Genomic DNA, 23,855 nt, shown 5'->3' on the forward strand with positions numbered 1-23,855 from the left:
CATTCTTTGAATACTGCGTTTTATTTCTGGGTATAGTACATTTTGTTGTCCTCAAGAAATGCAAGATAAAGACAAATGAAAACAAGAATTGGAATGTTGTTTACAACATGATTTGTTTCAGCAGCAAATCTGTGTAATTGAATGTTTACTTAAATATTGACAGTGACAGTTACTCAAAGGAAAAAAATTCTTTTTTTATAAACATTTGAAGTGCCCTGTTGATTTATTCATGGGTTAAAGCTTTTGCTACATCAGTAAAATCTTGGTTTATATATATGCGGTTATGTGAAATTTCCCTTCTGATGTTAAATACGCTGTTAAATCAGCAAGATTGGATTCTGTGCTTTTTACTAAGTGAAAAAAAAAAATAGTGGCTATTGTTAAACCTTTTAGTATTGAATGTTAGTTTGTGTGATTTAATCTTTACTAAGTTGTATTCTTACCAGTCAGTTAACCAATAATTATTAAGAAGCACATTAAGGACAGAAACCAACTGTTCTCTTTATGTGAATGCTTTTTCTAGCTTAGCAAATGTAGAGCTAACTCATTCTGTAGAGCATGAACTTAAGACTGTTAGATCTTTTTAATCGCTGTTTTGCTGATCTCAGTTGTGGTTTGTTGTTGTTTTTTTAAATTAAGATCTTATAATGAGAAGTGTGTGTGTATGGGGACAAACTACTAGATTTTAGCCCCTGTTATGTTATATAGTCTGTATTCCAAGCAGAAGAGGCCAGTTCTGTTAAGCTAAGGAAGCTTTTTCTCATTTTTAAGGTTGTCTACAAATTGGGATATTGGCATGTGTTTTAATTCATAATATTTAAATCATATGCAAGCTTTAATAATCATTACTGTTGCAAAACATGTGACACTTGACCCTCAAGTAAGTTTTCTGGGGAGGGATAGAGTATTTCCTGAACACCACTGAGACCTTATTTTAGCAACATTATATTGACCTTTTTTTTTTTTTTCCTGAGACAATGTTAGCTGAAAAAGAAACAATAGCACAGTTAGTTCTGTTTACCCCTGCTCCCTGCCAATAAAACCCTCAAACAAACTCCCCTCAACCAACCAAACCTACCACTATTTTACCAGATAATAGTCTTATCAATACTATATAGTCAACTATTAAGGTTACTGGAAGTCTGAAAATCCTAAATGATGACCATATTAACTTGGACTAAAACAGAAAATGTATTTTCGAACACTAATAATGTCTTTTATTGTTTGTCTTGAAACAAAACAAAACAAACACCATTTCCTGTTTTGCTGCATTAGTTGTGATTAGTTATGATGATATCTTTCAACTTTCTAGCTGTACATCTCCTTTTGCAACATGTTTTACAGAGATACCTGAAAATACAGTTCTACTGATGGATTAAGCTGTTGTGCGAAATCAGCTGGCTGCTTATAACTACTTAAATTGAGGATCATTTGTCATTGTAGCCTTCAATTGAAGGAAATTGCCATGTCATGCCCATGTCATGTAGTATCTATCTCCTGTTCTGTATGCAATAGTTCCTTCACTTGTTGAGCACTTCAAACCATGGTGTTGCTCTGATTTAATCATGTCCTGCATTACACAAAAGCAGGGCCATTGTTTCAGTTAACTGATTTGGACAAATTTACAAGGCTCTGCTCATGTGTGCGCCTTTGGTACTCATGTTTAATCACTTTGGGATACTAAAGCTATCAACCACTGAAACAACTTTTACAGTTTTGGTTTCCTGCTACTTGCTTGTTCTTTTTCAGATTATTTTCATGGTTGGCCGAGGGTATGCTTCTCCAGACCTCAGTAAATTGTACAAGAACTGCCCCAAAGCAATGAAGAGGCTTGTAGCAGATTGTTTGAAGAAAGTTAGAGAAGAACGACCTCTGTTTCCACAAGTAAGTGTGTTTTCTGCACAGAAGTTTCAGAGTATTTTATAAATAGCCATTAGCACATAAAACATTCTATGCAGATAAAATTTTTGGTTTATATAAAGTACAGCCTGCTTCTTATTTTTATCTTTATTCCTATGTGCATTTTTTCATAACCCAGCTCCCCTAGACAGTTTGTAATTCTGATTGTATGTAGTTCCTGTAAAGGTCACTAAAAAATATTATGCATGCAGCCTGAAGCAGTGTTAGACTAACACTAGAGCAATTTGCTTTCAACAGCTGACCCATTTTAGAGATAAGAAAAAACCCCACCTTAACACAATAAAAATCAAATCTATCTTTGTATTTACATTTTGTTTTAGTGTAGGTTTAAGGGAAATGAGAGGCTATTCCTCCTTTCCTTCCCCACAACTATGAACAAGCAAACAGAATCCACTGGGAGGTGTAAATTCATGTAGCAATTTTTGGTATTTTTACAAAGGATACTTTACCTTTTCCTGGCACTATGAGGATGATGAAGGTACTTTCTTATACTCATTAAATAGCTGGAGTTAAATATCAGCAGATTTTGGAAGAATAACTTCTTGCTGTTACAACCAAGTGTAACTTTTGTTGTTTAAAAAGCTCTTTCTAAATGTTGTTTTGTAAACAGACTGCTAGGCAGAAGGTGCAATTCTTTCCCTGTTACTCTGTTGGAGAATTGCATAGATGCTTGTTAATGGATTGTAATGTCTGTGAGGTAATGAAAAGTATCTTCCCATCCTCTGAAACTTAGCGAGACTCCTTATAGCAATGAAACTGTATGGCAGAGTTTGATTATTCAAACTGGAGTATTCCTCGAGTGTTGTTTTCAGTGCCTCCGCATAGTATATTGTTGCTCTTAAAGATACACTTAGAGCTGTAATAAATGAAGGTTTGAGACTTAAATAGAAACAGTTGCTTGTCTAACAAGCTGCCTTTTAATTTTATGTGTTTCCCTCAGATACTGTCGTCCATTGAATTGTTGCAACATTCTTTACCCAAAATCAACCGGAGTGCTTCTGAACCATCTCTGCATCGTGCCGCCCACACAGAGGACATAAATTCATGCACATTAACATCCACAAGACTACCCGTGTTTTAGGATCATGCTCCCCTTCCCTTGTTCTCTCCAGTGATGGGAAAAGAACAGAAGTAACAGAAGTTGTGCTTTTAATGCCTCAGTGTACAGGATCAGTGCCAGCAGGATTATCTGCGTCCCAGTTTTAAGAACAAGCTGCTAAGGATTTCTGCAGTTCTTATCCTGCAGGGACACAGCTCCACATTGCCTTTTTCTACAGTTTCTTTTACTGGGACAGTTAATAGACTACAAATCAAGAGATCTATTACTATTTTTTTAATAGATGCACTTGAGCCTTATTTTTCCCATACACAGAAGCGATGGATGTTTCTTTGGCAGTGTTTCTGGATTGATTTGAATCTGTTGATAAATTGGTATTTTTTACAGTAAGGATGGCTTGCCTCAGCGTTTGAGGAAAGATGATGCATTATGGTGCTCTTTGATTGCCCCATGCCATATGCCACTTCAAGTTGGGGGGAGTTTTGCCTGAAATGGGTATCTGCAAACAAGACTGAGGGAAGAGGAAAAAACTTTCTGGAAATTAGCTCCTGCCTAAGAGCTTTCATCAAGCCAATGAAATAAGTTAAAATGCTAATTCAACACAAAATAGTTTTGCAATAGTTTTGCACATAGAAGAAAAACTCTTGCAAAAGAATGGAATATATTCTGAATTGTACTGCTCAGAGAAGGAAGCTAGCCAGTCTTGCTATGGTCATCTTCAGTAACTTAAGCAGCTTACTTTGGTACTATTGACTTGTTTCTTGCAGCCCAATGAGGTGGTAAGTGCAGAAAGACAGGCTTTTGTGGCTGAGAAAAGGCTAATTAACATTATCCGTATACTTCTGCAAAATGAGCATAGTCTTCACCCCATCTGAAGCTGTTGTCCAAGAGATGCACTATCAAGAGGAAACTGAGCATATACAGTTTTTCTTGCTGATTTGGGTTTTAATTTTGTTTTTATTGCTCCTGAGAAAATGCATTTATTGTAAGCCAAGGTTCCTCTGATTATCTTATTTTAATAAAATAAATTAAATTTTAGGTTTAAGATTCAATGTCATCATTTAATGTAGTAATCCATAGTTCTCACATGTACATCTAGATGTGAAAACCTCAGGAAGTGACATTCTGAATAATAGTTAAAAAGTTACTAGGACAGGTAATAGCAGTTCAAGTAAAAACACACTTGATATAACAACCTATAGGTTTCCAATCACTTCCATTATGAGATGGTTTTTATTCTACTGTAATATAATCTTTCAGCAGCATCTACTTCTCAAGATACCTACCCTGATGTGCTATCAAGCTATTTATCTGCATCATTTTTGCTCTGCATTATACCTTCTGTGAACCTGTTGTTTCCTTAGATAGAAGTGAGAATTTTGTCTTGGCTGAACTCCACAGATGACAAAAACTAGGTGGTTTAATCTAAGAATTTATTTTTTAAATAGCATTCTGTTTAAATATGTTTATTAGGGAAAGAATGGAAGCTTGGGATTTTGTGTCTTTGTGTATACAGGTAAGTATGGGGCTCTTAACTGAATACATTGCTGAGGTCTAGTGAGTGAAGAGACAAGATGTCTGTAACCACTGTTATCTCCATCTAAACAGCTGCCTAAAATCTGTCAGGCAAAATACTTCTGCTGTTAATTTTGACAGCTTACATGTGCAACTCGTAACTGTCTGTAATGTTCAAATAGCCATTTCAGCTTCATATTTGCAGCAAGCAAGAAACCCACAAAGTGCTTGTGAAAGGGCAAAGGAACTTGAAGTACATAAGCCAGATACATACTTAAAAAATAATATGTAGACTGTTTGTCCTCAGAATATCGTATAACATTATAAGAAGAAGTGTGGAATATTAATGCTTAGGTGATAACTGAGCATGATCATAAAGTTTGCTTGCTAAAAAGTAAATTGAGGGTTGAAGGAAACTGTTCCATATAGTTCTGCATGATTTTCAACAATATTCTTGGTATTCTAAATGCAACCCGCTCTAAAAGTCATTTATCTTTCATTTTACCTTCATTATAATAAGAAAAAGAAAAAGAAAAAAAAAAAAGAGAAATGGTAAGCTGCTTTTACTTTAGCTCTGATTTCCAAAAAGAAACCATTAACTCTTGGTTTTTAAAACAGGTTATGTGTCTCTTGAAAAATTAAAATATTTTTGATAAATAGGCTTATTTTGACCAGCACTTGATGTCAAATTAGGTGAAAGCTGCTAAGTGAAGAATTTAAAAGGTCTGAGTTTCTAAGTCTTACTGCTTTTAAATTAAAATGTCTGTTTATGTTGTCCCTAGGTAGCTTTGAAAAACAAGTTATCTTTTTTATTTCAGACTACTGTTACCTGGTTTATGTCTTCTTGGGGCAAAGTAAATCAGGAATGTCTTGTTTAAGGTAACATCCTCTCCATTGACTTTTTTTGAGTATATTTTATTACTGAAAATATTTCTCTCTGGGGAAAAAAAAAATGTGCAAGACCAGCTAGAAACAAGCTTCAGTGTGGAGGCTAAGGGCTGTCTAAGTATTTTGGGGTAGAAAGTATGCCTGGGCAAGTGCTCTTGAACATTGATCTTAAGAGCACTCCATCTCCTGTAGTGATACTTTATTTTCCTTCACCTTTGTAATTAGCGATGAAGATAAGGCCTGACATTGCAGTAAGCATTGTTAAAAATTAACTCTAGGGAGGAAATTAATTATGGAAAAGTTACATTTCTTAAGTCAGAACAGAGAGCGATATTTGCGTGTTCAATTTGAGGGAACTGTTGGCCAGCAGAGATGGGAGGAGTTCTCCCTCTTCTGTTGGAACCCTAATAGAAAGGTAGTATTTCCATCCAGGATGTTTCTCAGCTTCAGTTTTGACTCAGAAATGCCAACCAACAGTTGAAGTTGATAATCGTGGAGTCACTAATTTGGTGCCATTTAAAAATGCTTGAATCCCAGATTAAGGTTCTTGCTGTTTGCTTTATGACAGTGACCCAGATCCTAGTTTTTCGCCATCAAAGCAGCGCCCTATTTGCTGTGCTGATGTAAGGTTTTCTGCACAAGTGTCTCTAAATATACTTTGCTTCACAATACAAGTAATTTCTGTCCTCTCAACAATCAAGCTTTCTAAAAAGCTCAAGTCTTTAAGCAGACAAGCAACCTTTCAAGGGTATGCAGTCTTACCCTCAAGCCAGCGGTTAGATTGACCCTCTACTTGAAGATTGTCTGCTGAATGTGCTTGAGAAAACTCTGCTTGCACTCAAGTGTTTTAATGCTGTATTACTCAGTAGCCATTTCAGTTGTGTCCAGACTGAATTTTTAGTTTCACTGCAAAATTAATACAAATGACTTAGCAGATTTAACTCCTTGTATCAAATTTCACAATCAAATTGCAAATTGCTTTTGCAACGCAAATTAAATTTTTAACAGAAATAAAATTCAGTAACAATTCTCTTAGCTGAGAAATGTGCCTTACACCTCGCACCTCCTGGGCCTTTAACATTGCTGTCCTTAATCTGAAAAAGGCAAATGGGGACCTGGAGAGAGAGACTTCGTGACGACGAGGAGAAGGAGCCAGCTGTCAGTACTGTCTGGGGCAGGACTGTCAGGGAGCACTCCCGAGACAGCTTCGGCAAAAGGCTGCACTGCAGCCACCTTAAATGTCACTTAAGTGGGCAATGTTTGACCCTCTGCCTGTGCTTTTAGTAACGGTATCTGCCAGCTCATCTAGGGGTGGGAGCCACACGGAAAGGGGGCTGTTCTGAGACTATTACAGCTTCAGAAAGGTGTCTTTCACTATGCTAGAGGTACATGGAGATGGAAGGGCCTAAGTATCTATCAGCCACACAGTTCAGTTAAGAAAAGCAGCAGTTAAAACTGTTTCTTTTGTAACTCAAATTAATTATGTTGTATAGTTGCAAACTATAAGATCACTGACAAAAAGAGATCAGAAAATTACTTAGTTACTTCATTTAATTTTGGCTACTTCATTTAACTGACTGAAGGTTTACCTTCTGGTTAAATACATTTGAACTAATTAAATTGAACAAAAATGTAACTATTACAGTTGCAATGGCTATTGAAAGTAACTACTTACTCTCATTATACAGTTTCCAAAATCCCATTTGTGCTGTAAGTTTAATTTAGCTGCATGTTGTGACTCCACTGTTGCTCTGCCTGAATATATTAATCTGTACTCTTGTATTTGCTTTATAACAGGTGCTCTGAGAGACATTTCCTGCCCCTATACTCTTTAATGATTTTAAAACAAGGGTAGGAACTTAACTGGCACAGTCTCTCAGAGCCAGGCAGTGTCCAGGCCCCACTACTGAAACACTCACTGTAAGAATACGGTAAACTTTATTCTGAACTCTAGGTACTACTTTGAGGTATAATGTATTAGTTCTTAAATCTCCTTTTTAAGGAAGAAAAAGCTACACTGACCATTATTTATTCCCAGTGGTTTTTTGTAGATATACATTTAGTTGATTCAGTGGGGAAAAAAAAAAAAGCACCCAAAATAGATTTAGCAACAGTTTTTAACAGCTTAAGCTTTAAATGGTAAGAGAGGAGCTGTATTTACATTACCACTCAGCTCACAAGACAGCATACGTTAGGCCAAAGAGGGAGAAAACCCTCTGGGATTAAGGGATTTTTTTCCATGCAATCAATGTAACATTTTAAATATACTTTAGTATTTTTGTTGCCATACAAAAAGTATCTGAAAACTTTACCAGGACTGCACAAGTAAACCACAGGGCACATTCATTCTAACTGTGCTGTAGAAAGTAAAAGCATTGCTAAATAAATAGCTAGATTGCCATAAACGAAAGCACCTTTAGTTCTCTTTATTGAGAAGTAGCAGAATCTTCATCAGCCCCAGAAAGGTGCATGAAAAGTTCTCCAAGTTCTGTTACTTCATCGTCTGTGCTGGTCACAGTCCTATTTTCTCTGTCTTCAATGAAGTCCCACAGACGAACAGAATTGAAGAACTGGAATAGAAGAAAATCTGACTGAGCATGAACCATTATTTGTCACAGTTCCATCAAAACATTTTCCCTTATCTGTCTTATTTCTTGATTAAAAAAAAAGTCAGAAGTTCAGATTCAAAAGCTGGGTTTGTGCTAGGATTTAATAACACTCTTAGCAACATTTGCTGTTAAATTCAAAGTGAGAACCACTCAGTGTTACAGTATGAATATAGTGAGGTCAAACTAGCCACTATTAACGAGCTGTACCTGCATTGAATGGGTAGGCCTGCCTGGACCATTCAGGGTGGTGGCTAAGCTGTAACATGTTTCTGAGGCTTTAACCTTTTCAGCTGGTCTGAGTGCCAGCTATATGCAGGCAAGTGAGATGAGTTTTTAATACTGTAGGTGAAAGCTTTAACGGCAGAATTCCTTTGAAGAAAGGTTTGCCATGAGAAGGGTTGGTTGAAAAAATAAAATGGTAATAAATTGTTGCTATAAAATGAAAGACGCTTTCTCCTTTCCCTAATAACAAACCTTTGCCTCAAGGAAAATTGACGGGTGCTTTCTTCACCTCTCCAAGGCCCTGTGTGGTATGAAACATATTTAAGTAGTACACGTTACATTCAAAACGTGGTTTTAATTGCACTTGACTGGAGTATTCCCTTACCCGCACAGTCCCCTCAGAGCTGAGCTGTTTCCTTGGTTTTTCAGGTTCAGCTCGCGTCCCATCTGGATAAGCATGAAGGTAAAGACACTTCCCTCCAAATGGGCAAGTTCCTTTCCCTTGTTCAAAGTACTTGCAGGGTTTCTTCCTGATTTAATTAGAAAGAGGGAGTTATTGCCTTCAGCTAGTAAGGAAGTAGATACAGTTCACTCTCCATGGCTGCTTATCTCATCCTTAGCCAGTAATGCAAAGTACTGCTCCTGTTAACACACCGACAGTTTTGTTCTCCCCTTCCCTCATTGACAGCAGTCAAAGATTATTAAAAGCGAACAAAGACATAGATAAAAGAACAGCATCACATGTCAAAAAAATTAAACTATCTTAAGACATGGAAAGTGAAGGATGTTCAAAGAATGTCATCAATCCTACACAGATGCATTGTCATCATAATGAACAACGCTATTTTTCTAGCAACATTCCTCTCCTGTATTTTTTACCACTACATTTTTAGGAACCAGTTCCTCTCATCATCTCCTTTGGAAGTTCTATGACAATACTTTGTTAATTTAAGTTTCCATCAGCTTTATTGTTCAATCAAGCTGCTCTAGCTGTGTAGCAAGTTTTTGTAAAGGTGTTCCTTACAAAGGTAGTACAACAGTATTCAGGGTGGGGGGAGATTGGTGGATTGTTCTGCGATGAAAAACAGCTGAAGAGGAAACCACAGAGAAAATGCAATTGAACTTGTAAACTTAATACGCAAATAGTGATGAAACTGGTTCCTAAGACATAGATACAGTCTACAAATAGCAACTACATGGGGAAAAAAGCTCAACAATAACACTGGCCCCCCACTCCCCAAACCTAGCAGTGCATTAAAAGCAGAATGAATTTGTCTTGGTTTGGAACACAGGTGGTCTGTGACTTCCAGGTTTCTGGGTCTGACTTTTTTCATCCTCCACTGGCATATAAATCAGAATGGATTTGTGCTGGCATGTCCACTTTATTGGCATTGTATTAGCATTTTTCATTCCATGCAGTACTAAATCCTCAGGTTAAACTGACTGCCAAGAGATCTATCCATAGAATTTCTGTACCAAAGACTGTTAGCTACAACACAATGTATTAGTCTTAGCTAAGCACTTACTTAAACAAAACCCCTTTTTGTATTCTCTTCTGTACAACAGGTTGACAAGAGCCAAACCCAACTTCCAACACGACCTGACACCTCTGTTCCAATAACACAAAAGCTTACCTCACTGAGAACGCGGCCGTTTAAAAACGGCACTAAGCTGAGGCTTTTGAGCACAACTTAATACCCTCACAATTCAAAGTCCTTATGAATTAAAATGAAAAACCAAAACAGCAATAGGGTATTGAAAACAAACTGTATCTGAAGAACTTCAGTTTAAAGTGATTAATTTTATTCAAATATTTTGCCTGACTATAAGATAAAATAAGACCAGATGCTGGATTAAATATTTAGTGGAGTAGTGCTGCTTTCAGCAATTCTTCTGCTGTGTTGTAACAGGACTTCAGGGACTTAAAGATTCCCCAGACTGAAAAGCTAGTAGCAGCAGCTCTGCACAGATTTAAGTAAGGCTTATTTTTTTCTGTACTCCAAAGGGCATGTTTAAAGGTCAGTGCACATCACAGAGTAAAGCTGCACAACCTTCAGCAAAATAGTCATCGCTCACTTGGGTCAAGCACAGCTCTGCTTGTTTACCTTAAAAAGAATGAGCAAGGAGATAAATAAAGATTACTGTTCTGCGAGCTACATAGCCCTTACACATTCCAGGCAAGCACAGCTTTGCAAAGCTGCTGTAAAACTACCCGTCAGCAGACCTCTCCCACTCCTTCAAGCAGCGGGCAAATCATTATTAGACAATAAAAGGAATGCAGTCATGTAGTATTTTCCATTTCCAGTAGACACTGCAAAAGTCCCATGAATTTTTATCCCATATTTCAAGAGACTAATACATTTTCCTTCCCTATTTGTTTTCCTCAGTAACCGACAATCTTCCAGGCAATCATGTCTAAGGGATCAACAGAAAATACATGAAGCCAATTTTGGCAAGCAAACTGAAATAGCTTCAACATTTCAGAGCACACTGAGTTTGAATAATTTCTGATCTATAATTACGTGACAGTCTCTTTCGTGGCAGTCACAAAGTTAAATAAAAGCGTTAACAGAGATTAAGAGTTCTCTGTAGAATGGTTTGTAATTACGTAAAGCTTAAAAATATAGGCACTTCGATTGACTACATCTTAGTGTATCTATCTTAAGGACAACGTAAACAGTGTGTGTGGTTACTGAACTTACCCCACTCCCTGCTTAAATGCTTCAATCAGCTCATTTTTCTTCTCCTGGTCTTCTACCCAATATGCACTGGGAATGACAAACTCGGATATCACACGGCACTCTGGGCAAGACCTTAATGGATCAAGACAAAACAGCGATGCTCTGTTACTTTCCAAGAGTGATACTCCTCAATAAATTTGCCAGAAACAGCAGTTTCCTGAGGGAAAGGGAAATGGTTTGTCGCACTGAAGCAGCAGAGACCTCCTCACACATTAGTACAGCACACATGCACATTTGTTAGTAGTTTTCAGTCAAAATAATCCAATTCAGCGCAGTCAGGGCTTGTGCTACCTTGCATTTGTTTCTAAACTTGAACAAAGTAACAGGTATTTCCTCAATACGCAGGAGTAAACTGCATTTACTACTCCCAATACGCAGAAATAAGTTGTAACTACTACATGAGTACTGCAGCTGCCATGCAGCAGAAAGCCAAACCGGCTGAAAAAAGACAAACGAAGGTCTCTAAGCCTTTTGAAATGTGATCTGACTTCTACCAGCAGTGATGAGTTGTTCACTTAGTGGTTTTAGGAGATGGATTTCTACATGAGGAACTGAGACCAAGAATCAAATATGCAACTTCAGGTACCTCAACAAGCCTAGGAATGGCTTTATTACCTGCCCCCCCCCCCCCCCCCAAGTCCCATAAAACACCTTGTTTCCCAGCAGGCAGTGCTTCTAGAACTAAGCCAAGTCCCTCCTTTGGATTAACTTTGCAACGACTGGTATGTTCACTGTTGTGGAGAAATGTAAAAAACATTTGAAGAATTTGTGTTAGTAGTTAATCCATACTCAAAACGGATTCCAGGGCGCTTTTTCTGAAAAAACAAACAACTCACAGTCCCTGCTGTAGGCAGAATATCTCAGTACCTGTCCAACAGAAGCCTGACTCCAATACAGGTTATGTCCTAATGAGCTAACGTTCACTTCAATTACCTTTATAATGTAACTTGTGCAGAAAAGTCTGTTTTGGCAGAAGACTGAAAATATTTCCCACCTTTTCCTCAGCAGGCTTGTAACTTGAGAGAGTTTTCATAGAGAAGCTCAAAAAAGGAAATTTCCCTAATAAGGTGTTTTAAATTCTCTCATCTGAGGAGAGGCATATTTGGAATACATTTTTACAGAGCTAGAAGATGAAGGCATTTACTCAGGTACAGATAAATGCATAAGTAGTGGGACACTTTGCTTGAGTAAGCTATAGAGAAAAATCCAGTAATTAAGCACACACTTAGAAAAAAAGGAGTTCCTGTTTTGGCACACAGGTTTCTGTGAAGGGCACAGGTTAACAAGGTCTCAGCTGTTCCAGAGTCCACGCGTGTACACTTTGCCCCACTGTCAATGCAATGAGAGAGAGCAAAGTTATAATGGGCCAAGCTCTTCCCATACAGGACGGCAGCATGCAAGTAAACTGTTACCAAAGGATACCCGATGCATCCTTCTGGTCTTGAAGGTAGTTCTCATAGCCACAATCCAACGTCCTGGAATTCGCCAGCACTTGGACCAGGATTTTCTGAGCTCAGATCTTATTAATGGCTATGGTAATATTTACAGCTACGGAATCCCTTGTCACCAATTTTATTTCCATATCAAGTCAAAGCACACCAGAGAGCCCGTCTCACTGACACAGGCCACAGAGAAGAGACTCTGGTTAACATCAACTTACTTTATGATTGGATTCTCAAACTGCTTGGCACATCTCCACTGCCGGATGCAAGACAAGCAGTAGGTGTGATTGCAGTTGGAAAGGATCCCAAACCTCCTCTCGGAGGCCGACGGTTTCTCGTACACCACTTCCATGCAGATACTGCACACTTTGTCCTGACTTGCCTGAAAGGCAAAGGCCTTCTCCATGTCGTGCTCAAATGTCGCCATGCACATCTGTCACAGGAGAGATGTCATCGGTTATTGCAATCCATGTATCAGCCTGTTCCTTGTAAAACAAAAGTGTCTATGAAAGGGACCTATTACAGGAAAAACAAGATACACTGATTAAGAGCATCATTCCTACCTTTCAGTGTCATAATTTAATTTTAAGAACATTAAAATCAATCACGTATTTCACCCCTTCAGTGTTCTCTGCAGCTTCAGGAGTATCAGAAGTAAGGCTGCCCAAACACTCTTAATTTACGCCTTTCTATATCTCTGTCACGGAACAAGTATTGCACAAGGAGGTGCTTCACATACCCCTAGAAACCATCTAATTCAGGGTCCAGAACAGGTGCCACACTCAGGATGTTACTCTGCTTATCATTAAGGCCACACTCATTCACCAGATACTAAGCTTTACCCTAGCTAAGGAATTAGTCTCTTATTACAGGCTTTCCTACAGCACCTCTCATCACAGTATCCCGGTAGTGACCATCAATAACCAATTCACACTCTCACAGCACTACAAGGTGAGCTGGTGGTTATACCTGGATAGTTTTACCTCTTACTTTTCAAAGCTCTCAGGACATGACAAGTAAAATAAATTTAAAAGACTTTAAATTATAATAATAATAAAGCACACAAACCAATTCCACCTTAGTAGCAGCATTTTGACAAGTGCACCTTCTCATCCAACACACACCTCTGTTTCTGGAGGCGAGCACCTGACAGCAGCGCCGACAGGACACTGTGCCAGCTATCAACAAGCTCCCGGGAGAAGTGCGTTTTGCACCAGTGCGTTTTGCAAGTATATGCTGACTGCACAAAACCTGAGGTTTTTAACCCCTTGGATTCTACTCCAGGCTCTGGAGAGTCTTCCGATTCAGATTAGTAACCGGTTCCGATTAGTAACCACTAACGCTGCTGGTCCTTCTCTTCCTCAGCCTTGAGAACTCCTGATCGTGACCAGCCCTGACCTAAATCTGGTAGCCAGGCAGAGAAAAGAGCAGCCCTTTAAGCCCATCTTTAGCAAACCAATTCCTCACCCGGTCCCTCCAGCTGTCCTACTTCAAGTTCAGCTCCAAAATCCTTGTGCTCCGTTCAGTCTGACCCTACTTGACCCTGCCCTGAAATCAGCCACAACCAAGAGGAGACATCGGAAGAGGTGACTCAGCAGAGAGGCAGGGTGATCTCCCCGAACGCACCAGCAGCCCCCAATTCCTCTCCCCCACTACACATAATGTACCACTGAGACATTGTGTAAGCTACCAAGGACATTTTCCTTGTAGAGTCGTAGGGTGTTCTGGGAGAAGGCTGCAGGCAAGTTTCCAATAAGGATGAAACGGGGAAAAAAAGAAGTTGCTGTAAAAGGCTATCTGCATCATCGTTACCAATTAAGGCCAAGATGCTTGAGCAGACCACTCTTAGAATCATTTTATAGCTAGATAAACAATCAAACAAAAGCTCTTTGGAACAACGGGCTCTTCTACATAACACATCTTTGGATTTTAAAGCAAACAAACCAAATCCCGCACTAAGCAAAGCAAATCCCACACGGATTTCATGTTAATACTACCATTTCATGAGCCTTCCTCTGTTCTTGGTCGTAAGGGTGAAGTACTTGCAATCCACATATCTCACACACGTCTCCATGGAGGTAAAGGCAGCGATCTCCAAAGTGGCACGCTCCCGCTGCAGCGTAGGGACACAGCTGCTCTCCAACAGCACAGGAGCTTCCAGCTACCGGATCTTCCAGTCCGCTGCAAATAGCTTCCAAATACGAATGGGGCTTCACTTCCAGATTATCGTTTTGGTCACTGCAACACACCACATCGCTTGCGGTGCTGGGTTTCTGCTTTTCTTCATTCAAGCCACACAGATCTTAGGAAACAGAAACATAATATGAACCATACAAGGCACTGCACAAAACCCACACAAGAAGCTCCATGTACTTTCTTTCCAGTGATTACCAGTTTGGTTTTTTTTTTTTTTGAAAAAGTTTTCTTCTCAATGAAATCTCATCTCTAAGCTCCTTTTGCTCACAAATCATAAGAATTTTCACAAACTACCTACCGAAAAGTTTGATTTTAAGATTTCTTCAGCTGTTTGCTGTTTACAAATAGGCTAAAAAATCCTCTCATTTCACATTAGGGCAACTGGCCCTTTCAGTGCGACAGCGAGGGAAGGTGGGAACAGCGTGCAGGCGGCAGGGGGGCTCGGCTCCTCTGCCCTGCCCATCAGGTGTGGAGGGATGTCTCCACGCTTGTGTTCCTCCGGGCTGGCACAATCCTCCACAGAGCACACGCCAGGTACCCCGGCACAAAGCAGCCAGGTTTCTCACCATGTCAAATGCCCTCACGCTGAGAACAAAATGCACAAGAAGATCTGAGGGGCAGAGAGATTTTAACCAAAAAATCCACTTCAAAAGAAAAAAAAACCACCCTCAAAACCAAAACCATCCTTCAGAGAACACCAGGCTAAAAGCCAGTCAGCTAGACATGGTCATTAAAAGGTACTGACAGGCACAAGCGATTCCAGGAAAGAGGCCTCATCGGGTAGGAAGCCTGACTGCACCTCTCCAGCTCTCCACGAAACTCAAGTAATAAAAGGAGAAAAACTACCTAACTCCTATCAAGCATCACAGAGGACGAGCACAGCACCACTCCCACTCACTTCTGTCTCTGAGCACTAGCGTTTTCTTCTCCCGTTTGCCAGTCTCATGCAGTTTGCTCCTGATTATCGGCGCGCTGTGCTCGGGAGGATGGCGAAGGTTGTGCAGCGCTGCCGAGGAGAGGGGAGGTGGCGCAGGGGCCGCTGCACCCCCCGACGCAGGAAGTCTGGTGTGATCATACCTGCGAAAGGAAAAACACAGAACAAGTGTTACGAAGGCTAAACTTGGCACAGTGGCAGGACACTGCCCTGATGAATATTTAAACAAAATCAAACCGAATAGCTACTTTTTTTTTTTTTTAAAAGGATTGTTCTGACAAGTTGACTGAACTGCTCAGTTCCTTTCAAAGCCAGACTAAAAGGCTTCTCAGTCTCAAAAAATGGATGCTGCTGAAAGCACACCTATATTTTCTTCTCCAGAGACACCCAGCCTAGCTGAAAGAACATTATTCATGTGCATATTAAATTAGATCTTCGTCATCCCCTCACGCAAACAGGTTTGCTGGCATTTCTCAGAGAAGCAACATCAAAACACTGTGCAGGAAGGAGTGACATTTCGTGATCTCAGTCTCCCCCTGCAAGCAGCCACACTCAGACTTCGTGCTCCCACAGCACAGGAGAAGATGCAGTATTTGCATACGGGATAGGAAAGGACTCGAAACATCCAGTAAAGCTGTGGAAATATACTCCAGCAGCAGAGCAGAAGCAATCAGTGCAGTAAAGAGGCTGGGCCAGTAAAGCCAGGGACACATCTGAACACTGGAGTATTTCTGATGGGAACAAAAATATTCTCCGTATCTGTTTCTGGTCCCATACTTAGGACCTGTACACGCCCACAGACATGCCATACGCGTGAATCGCTCGTGTGCGTCGAGCACCCCAAACTCCAGCAAAACAGCTGGAGTAAAACAGCAACACGCTTTACAGCCATCGTTACAGTCCGGTCAGCGTATGATGTGGTCCCTGTGAATAACACGGCCGTCACCAACATTACACATTACCAGTACAACGTGAGCAGCTAACGGAAGCTGCAGATATCACTGAGGTTCAATCTCCTGAAGCAAGTTTGGTACCATGAACTAAGCAAAGGAAAAGAAATATAGCTAAGCCGTTGCAATCACAGCAATGCCGTGAGATCCCCTGCTGTTGTTGGGTGAAGGCACCTCTGGCACATCCCTGGTGGAATGTAACGACATTAACTAACATGTAGTGTTTACTAGAGCATTTCTCAAGGAGTTTCAACCAGAAGAGTTCAGGAAAAGGCGTGGTACCGTTCAGCTTTCCCACCAAACCTAGGGGAGCACGAGAAAAACACTCTGCTCCAAGACAGAGCTGAAAGTCCTTGAGACTGTGCATTAGAATCTGCATGAAGGAGGCTATGAGCTACAACAGGAGAACTGAGTGAAGCACGGCCGAAACACTGCCTGCTTCCCGCTGCTTCAGTAACACGGAAAGCAAACCGTGCCGCCGAATGCTATTTATTTCATGTGAAGTTGCAGGCTCTGCTTTTTGCATTTCATAGGTCTCAGTACAGCAAGAACTGGATGAAAAACATTTGTGAAACCTGAAGTTTAATTTCCACAGAGTAAAATAACTGCTGAAGCCAAGACAGAGTAAAACTATAATATTGGATGCACAAGCTGATTTTGGTACTGGGAGAAAAAGCTCGTATTTAACATACTATTTGATTCCCTTTGTCATCTCGTCTTGATCTGTGATTCCCCGGGGTTTACTGCTGACCGCGTGCGATTATTACGCCCAGCTCTTCTGAACTCGCTGTTCCAAAACAAGTCAGGTCTTTACCTGCACCGAGCTCCGTAGGCACACTGTCCCTTCTGGTAATACTTGCAGATCGTAGAGGATTTGCTTGTAGACAAGTCGTGAGAGAACAGGCACTTGCTGCCCTCCCGACACACTCCTTGCACGTAGTACCTGGGGGAGAAGCAGTTCTGGTCAGAGAAGCCCGTTGGGGAAAGAAAGACGAGCGTAAGGACGGGTGTAGGGGCCAGAGGGAGCTCCGAAACCGGTTCCGCGCACCCCCGGCCCCGCTTCTCCCTCAGAGCGGAGATCCGCCGGCGAGGGGGTCGCTCCCCGCGCCCGCAGCTCCGGCCGGACGCTCCCGGCCGGCTACCGACGGAGCGGCTACCGCTGCCGAGCCCCGGCTTCCCCAGGCGGAGGAAACCGCGTCTGCCGGCGGACGGGACGGGACGGGACGGGACCGGGGGCCGGCCGGGGCCGGGGCCGGCACGCAGGCCCGGCCGGGGGAGAGGCCTCCGCGACCTTGCCCTCGCCGTGAGCGGGCCCCAAGCGGCCGGGCCGGGCCGGGAGGGCAGACCCCGGGCAGAAAGCCCCGGCCCCGGGCTGGGCCGAGGCGGCAGCGCTCACCTGCAGGTCACCTGCTTCGTGCTCATCCTCGCCCCGCACCGGCCCGGCCCGGCCCGGCCCGGTCCGGTCCGCCCCGCCGGCCCGGCCGGCTCCCCGCGCCGCGCTCCGGGGTTCCGCTCAGCCGCGGTGAGGAAGAAGGGCGGAGCCGCAACGCCTTCCCTCCCGCCCGGACACTATTCAGCGCCGCGCCGCCATGGCGGAGGCCGCCATCCTGCGGGTGCGGCACTGCGGGGCCGCCATCTTCTGCCGCCGGCCGCCCTCCCGCTGCCCCGCCTGCGGCCGCCTCCTGCGCGGCGCCGGGCTGCCCGCCGCCCCCGTCCGCCTCCCCAGCCCCTTCCGCCACGGCCACCGCCAGCCCCGCGCCTTCCTCCTCCGGCCCGCCGCCGGCACCTTCCTCGGGTAGGGGCGGGAGGGGGTAAAGCGCGGCGGGCTGGGACGGGGGTCGCGCGGAAAAGGCGGCTTTCGCCTCCTTTCCACCAGCGGCCGCGCCGGAGGAGCCGCCTGTAAGTCCCGACCCCAGCCCCGTCCGGAGAGGAAAATGGGGTTTTTTTTTAAGGTAAAGTCGTGCCTCCCCGGCCGCCCGGTGGGTCCCAGGAGCGTGAGGAGTGCCGCCGGCTCCGAGACGGGGGTGCGCGGGGGTCTCTCCGTGAGGGGGACGAGGGAGGGAGGCCGGCGGCCGTCGCCGACACCGCCGCTCTTCTTTCAGGGGCTACGACGGGGGATCCGACCTGCACGTCGGCATCACCAGTACTCACGGTAAAAAGCGCGCTCCGCCTGCCTCCCGAACCACCGCCCGTCTCCCATGCCTCGTCTTCGGACCGCGTTGCCCCCGTTTAGGGCGGCCCGCGGTTACCTGAGTCGCCTGGCAGGTGTTTCAGAGCCGCCTGCGCTGTCGCGGCAATATCTGGCGGCCTGTTCAAAACGCAGGCGGCAACGTGCAGGTTAGCCGGTGCTTTGCTGCCGAAGAACGCGCGCTTCCTCGGTGTGCGGCGGGTGTCGGAGCCGGAGCTCGGCTGCAAAAGAGTTATCCCGTAAAGGTCAGGGAATCTCGAGGCCGAGAGCTTCCCTCACCTCGCGGCAGCGAGCGCGGAGAGCTTCGAGTCAAAGCCATGCGCCGCTCTTCGCAGGGCACGGAACGGAATTGACAGGGAGACTTCTGTTCCCGACACAGGGAGATAAAAAGCTAGGCAGCCTACTTCTTTGAAGAAGTTATGGGAAATTTTGACGTGAAAGCAGTTTTTGCTAATTCTAAAAATACCCCTAATTAAAAAAACAAACGAATAAAATTTTAAAAAGCCGTGTTAAACACCGCATCGGGTTCTCCTAGAGTAGGCGCAGCCTGCAAAATCTCACTTCAGATGTTTAATATAAAGCTGGTCTAATTTGGGGGTTAAAAAAGAAGCCTGGTTGTCCTTAAGTTGCTTTCATTATCAAAAGACCGCTGAAATGACATTGTAAAAATAAGAATGGGTTCTTGATAAAAGCAAGTACTGCATTTTCTGCTCTGTAGCCACAGAAGGCCACTGATGGGAAGCTATGGTATAGCTAGTCTAAGAAAGAATGGCAGTATGGAAAACTAGTAGTAGCTTTCATCACTTTTAAAAAAAAAAAAAAAAAAAAATAATGGCTCCGATTCCGCAGTGCCACCTGACAATGTATTGCTCTCTGTTTTCAGGCGTGGTGTATAATTACAACGAAGAGGGCATTCACAGAGCTGAAACTGGATGGGAACAGTGCATTAGTATCCCACTAGTACAGCCAGACATGTTTGGGCTTCTTCAGCAGTGGGATAAGCTCCTAGAGGAATTTTCTGTGGGAGAGGCCTGGCTTCCTCACAGGTATGTAGTTTAAAAGCTGGATGCAATAGAAGTTTTTAGTCTGGGATGATAAATTGGGCTATTCCGTTTTGGACCCTGCGAGGCTTGTGGTTCATTCAGAGCCTTGCTCCTTTAGAACACACCTTTCTAACAGACCAGTCTAAACAATGCTGTCAGGCCGTCTTGAAACTTAGTGGCCTTGCTAAACATAAAGGGAGTATTTTGAAGCTGTAAGTAACAAACTCATCTGCTGGAATGTTAAAGCTCTAAAACAAGGGATCATTTGAGGGAAGTTTTCTTCAGCAACAAAAGAATTTTGCATGAAAAATACCCAGTTCAATGAAACATTACCTTTAAGAGTACGCTGCTGAGTACAGAAGTAGAAAAGCCCAGGCGCAATTCTGCAACGCTATCTTCTCGGTTTCAACGGTTTTAGGTGTGTTTGCGTTTACAGGCTGACTGTGCTGATGGGATTCTTGCCCAGATCCTACATCCAGATGACTTCTTTGTTGTCAGTGATCAGAAATGGGAAACACAGTCAGGCTCATTTCCAGCTCTTCCAGCTGGTTTGTAACATTGCTTTGGATAGTTAAATACAGAAAGACTTCCACATATTTTGAATTAAACCAGTACGTTCCAGCAAGAACGTTCAGTTCTTTGTAGCTTTCCTTGAAGTGAACGCCCGATGACAGTGTTACAAGTTACGCAGCCCAGCTAAAACGCGCACTGCCACATCACCAAGCCTGCTGATGACAAAGCAGCCTGCTCTCCAAAACACCAGTCCTCGAACTGTTCATCAGTAACAGTACCTGTAACAAACAGCCCGTCTGAGCATAGTTCTGTGAACTGTTGCTCACAGTTCTGAGCATGTCTGTTGATGTCATCTTATATAAAAGAAGAAAAAAACCCACAAAAGATCAAAAGCAGGTTTTAGCAATTCAGTGTGTGCTTGACTCTAAAATTTTAGAGATAATGTATTATCTTCCTGATACCAGGGGATGAAAGAATATGACCTAGAGTACAATTTTTAAATGCCTGTGGAACTTGTAAAGCCAATAGGATTTGTGTCTCGTACTTAAGCAGTTCCCAGTGCCTTAACATTATTACGAAAACTAACTTGATGTCAAAAAAGCATTGGTAGAAGGTGGGTAGGTGTGTGCATCTCTTCTACAAGCTTTTCTTTGCTTGTCCTCCGTCTGCCACCTCCTGACAAAGTGACCTACTTTTTCCACAAATACACCAGTGACCACTAAACTGCTGAAAACCAACCTTTTTTTTTTTTTAAAGATGTTAAATTAACTCTTTATTTTTTCAATGGACAGGAACTGTGCTAAACTAACCCTGTAGCTCCTCTGGGTTCAGGCCAAGCCCGATTCTAATTTTCGTGACTGCTTTTCATTTACTGGAAGGATGGTATATAACAGCAGCAAAGAATAGCAGCCACAGCCATGACCGACAGTATCTTAAATTACTGATTTGCTTGTCGGGATATAAAGACACACTTCCCAAAAATGAGGTGCTAACTGGAAGACACAGAGGGTAGTAAGAAGTGTATTACAGAATCTTTTGCATTATAAATACAAAGATAGCGTGCAAACAGAAATGAGGTGTTGCGTGCTTTGCTCAATTGTGGAACTGATTCAGGAAAGCATTGTGTACTCATAAAAGTTATCCAGACGTGCTGCGGCTCTCTGCAGGCTCAGCCCTGAGCTGGTGAACCCAACAATTTTTTCAGTGTCGTTTCCAGAGGTTTTGTACTGCACAGTAATGATGGCCACTCCTGAAGTTACTCATCATTATTTTTCTTAACAATTATTTTGGTAAAGTAAGTAGACCGTAGCAAATCACTTGCTTACTGAATGGGAGCTCATAGGTCACTTCAGATACCCTTAAAAGAGCTTTGAAGAAGACAGTGAGCTGTCCTGAACTGGGCTCAGGGTCGCAGGGTTGCTTTTGACAGCCATAGCCCTCAGATCTTGCAAAAACACCTTGTAAATGCCCAGGGCTGACAGGCAAGCCTCACAGAAGATTCCATGTGGCAACACGGACCATGGAGCCACTGACAGTACAAGGCAAGGAATGAGTCACGGGGCCAGGAAGAACAAGGGAAAAATGACACAGGATGAGGCAGTTACTGAAGAAGCTTGAAGGTTAGGCAGATGGCAAACAGGAATCTGAGCAGGTCTGTATCAAATGCAGTTACACAGGGCCAGTGGAAAAAGCAGCACAATGTGGGGAGGGAGTGGAATAAATTACTGAAGTTGTTAGTGGTCAACATGAAGCATTTGGGAGAATCTGAGAAACATTCTGACAGTGACAAGAACAGGTAAGTACCATATGCTCCTAGGGCAGGGTAGTGGGGGGGGGGGGGGGGGGGGGAGGCAAGAACATCTTAAATGGTGGCTGCTGCTATTCAGTTAGTATTTCTGGCCTTGCACAATTGGCACAAATAATTGCTAACGGGAGTATGACTGGCACACCGTGTAGCAGCTGTATCAATATATTAGTGATAGAATTTACATGATTTTAAGTAAGCTTCCAAGTTAATGCCACTCTGAAAGAAGTGCACGTGGTAGCACACAATTAACATCACTGCTGCAGGAAGAAGTTTTCAAGATAAGAGAGTAACAATACATGGAAGAGCAAAGGTTAACAAGGTAAAAGCCAAATAAATATAAAAATTAAGAACTCATTATTGTAAAGGCTGCAGCTGCCTTTTTTTTGTTGTTTTTCATGCTCAGTTTCTGGTATCCCTGGCTGCAAAGTACAACTTGTGATGAATAGAATGTATTTAAACACCCGTATTAAAGGAAGGTGGCAGTAGTTCTTGGAGAGCATGCACTTCCTTATTGCACTCAGTAAAATATTCCGTGCACAGTAATTAATGGATTAGCGCTAACTCTTACCAATGAGATATTTTTCCTAGGTATGACGAACATGACCACAACTGCTACACGTACGCGCTGGCTTTCATTAACAGTGTGCTGACTGCACAAGGAAAACGGCAAATGAGTAAAAGTGAATTTACAGAGAAATTTGTGATCCCACAGACAAAGAAAGCTTCCAAATACATTACTCTGCATCGGGAGCTAACAGCTAATGATTTCTACATTGTACCCCTTCCCGATCAAGAAAAACTGTGCTGAAAATTTTAAGTTGCTGTATTAAAACATCTATGACATGCAATACGAAAAGGAAGTCTTAAGACTCCAAATCTCAGGGTTTAAGATGCATGATCTACTCATATATTTAAAAACAATTAACATGTTAGCCTGCACATCGTGGAAGGATCAGGAAACTGAACTTGCGCATCTGAATGATACAACATGCATACAATGTATGTAGTACAGAAAATTTAAATGGGAACTATTCATGTGGAAAAAGGTTCTCCTGTTTACATTCACTATATGCTCTGTCCCACCAAGACATTTAAGGCTAGACATCATAACTGCTGTGTAATGAAGGGTTTTAACAAATGAACTGTGGTAAATTAAGCTGTAGCAAACCAAAATGTTTTTTTCCTGTCACGTTTGTTTACTGATGGATGAAAAAAAGGGAATTTTTGCTTGTGTGCTGCTGAAATCCAAAGTCCATGACTTAATGCTGATTCACCACATGTGAAGTTACTTTCATTTACTTTAATTACTAATAAATATAACAACAAATAATGCAGCCTCTTTGCCAGATATATTTCTTTTCCAATTCTTCTTTACATTTTGCACATTTATTCCTCAAACCAAGACAAACGCTTAGTATTAAAAGATAATAATTTAGTGTCTGTATCTGTTGGTATCTGTAATAAGCGAAAGACTCCTCAGGATTTATCTCTTGAGTTAAAAATTTAGAACTTAACAAAAAGAAATTTACGTTAAAAGAAATGAAAAAGGTCCTCCAAACAGCACTTCTACCTATTGTACATTACATGGAAGTGTATGCTGAGGTCAAAATTCTGCAGTCCATAATTTTGTGCAATTTATTTACGTACGTTCCAGTTTAACAAAATAATTTCAGCTTTTTCTCCTTCTACTCATTTCTGCAAAGTAAGCTGGTTTTAGTCTAGATGTAAGTCCTGTTTTCTCAAAGATGGAGAAGTAATCATAAATGATTAGGGTTATGTCCACATCTAGTTTATATTTTTGTATACACAAACTGCATTAACCCCGCCCCC

The 23,855-nt window shown here is 42.3% G+C and overlaps 3 protein-coding genes across 14 annotated transcripts in view; 2 read left to right on the plus strand and 1 right to left on the minus strand.

Annotated features, from left to right (window-relative positions):
* RAF1 (Raf-1 proto-oncogene, serine/threonine kinase) overlaps positions 1–4,022 on the plus strand; it is a 79,986-nt gene extending 75,964 nt beyond the window's left edge. For all 7 annotated transcript variants that reach the window (XM_052779184.1, XM_052779179.1, XM_052779180.1 and 4 more), the window contains 2 exons: positions 1,750–1,884; positions 2,861–4,022. In XM_052779184.1, coding sequence (XP_052635144.1) covers positions 1,750–1,884; positions 2,861–3,001 — 276 coding nt within the window. In that variant the 3' untranslated portion in view covers positions 3,002–4,022. The remainder of the gene's footprint in view (positions 1–1,749; positions 1,885–2,860) is intronic.
* MKRN2 (makorin ring finger protein 2) lies at positions 3–17,991 on the minus strand. 3 transcript variants are annotated; one of them, XM_052779191.1, is made up of 9 exons: positions 17,871–17,991; positions 17,289–17,417; positions 15,489–15,667; positions 14,392–14,696; positions 12,613–12,827; positions 10,914–11,024; positions 8,597–8,741; positions 7,795–7,950; positions 3–984 (listed from the first exon to the last, which is right to left on the minus strand). In XM_052779191.1, the coding sequence occupies exons 1-8, from the start codon at positions 17,894–17,896 to the stop codon at positions 7,807–7,809; spliced, it is 1,254 nt and encodes a 417-aa protein (XP_052635151.1). In that variant the 5' UTR covers positions 17,897–17,991; the 3' UTR covers positions 3–984; positions 7,795–7,806. The 3 variants fall into 3 exon arrangements, with proteins under 3 accessions (XP_052635151.1, XP_052635149.1, XP_052635148.1); XM_052779189.1 differs by having other exon boundaries at positions 3–6,286; XM_052779188.1 differs by lacking the exon at positions 3–984 and having other exon boundaries at positions 7,776–7,950.
* MKRN2OS (MKRN2 opposite strand) lies at positions 17,944–23,353 on the plus strand. Of its 4 annotated transcripts, none has more exons than XM_052779192.1 (4): positions 17,944–18,269; positions 18,577–18,626; positions 19,546–19,708; positions 22,614–23,353. In XM_052779192.1, exons 1-4 carry the CDS (start codon positions 18,064–18,066, stop codon positions 22,831–22,833), a joined length of 639 nt encoding a protein of 212 aa, XP_052635152.1. In that variant the 5' UTR covers positions 17,944–18,063; the 3' UTR covers positions 22,834–23,353. The 4 variants fall into 4 exon arrangements, with proteins under 4 accessions (XP_052635152.1, XP_052635153.1, XP_052635155.1 ...); XM_052779193.1 differs by lacking the exon at positions 22,614–23,353 and adding an exon at positions 20,142–22,050; XM_052779194.1 differs by lacking the exon at positions 17,944–18,269 and adding an exon at positions 18,357–18,373.
* The last annotated feature ends 502 nt before the right edge of the window (positions 23,354–23,855 follow it).

This window comes from Harpia harpyja, chromosome Z, assembly GCF_026419915.1.
Source record: "Harpia harpyja isolate bHarHar1 chromosome Z, bHarHar1 primary haplotype, whole genome shotgun sequence".
NCBI classification, from domain to species: domain Eukaryota; kingdom Metazoa; phylum Chordata; class Aves; order Accipitriformes; family Accipitridae; genus Harpia; species Harpia harpyja.

Excerpts from the sequence above, each read along its gene's own strand:
- MKRN2OS (XM_052779192.1), top strand. The coding sequence starts at position 18,064 with ATGGCGGAGGCCGCCATCCTGCGGGTGCGGCACTGCGGGGCCGCCATC. Across the intron at positions 18,270-18,576 it reads GCCGCCGGCACCTTCCTCGG|GGGCTACGACGGGGGATCCG; the intron begins GTAGGGGCGGGA and ends CTCTTCTTTCAG. Across the intron at positions 19,709-22,613 it reads GAGGCCTGGCTTCCTCACAG|GTATGACGAACATGACCACA; the intron begins GTATGTAGTTTA and ends TATTTTTCCTAG.
- MKRN2 (XM_052779191.1), bottom strand. The coding sequence starts at position 17,896 with ATGAGCACGAAGCAGGTGACCTGCAG. Across the intron at positions 17,418-17,870 it reads ACGAAGCAGGTGACCTGCAG|GTACTACGTGCAAGGAGTGT; the intron begins GTGAGCGCTGCC and ends CTTCTCCCCCAG. Across the intron at positions 15,668-17,288 it reads GCCTACGGAGCTCGGTGCAG|GTATGATCACACCAGACTTC; the intron begins GTAAAGACCTGA and ends TTCCTTTCGCAG.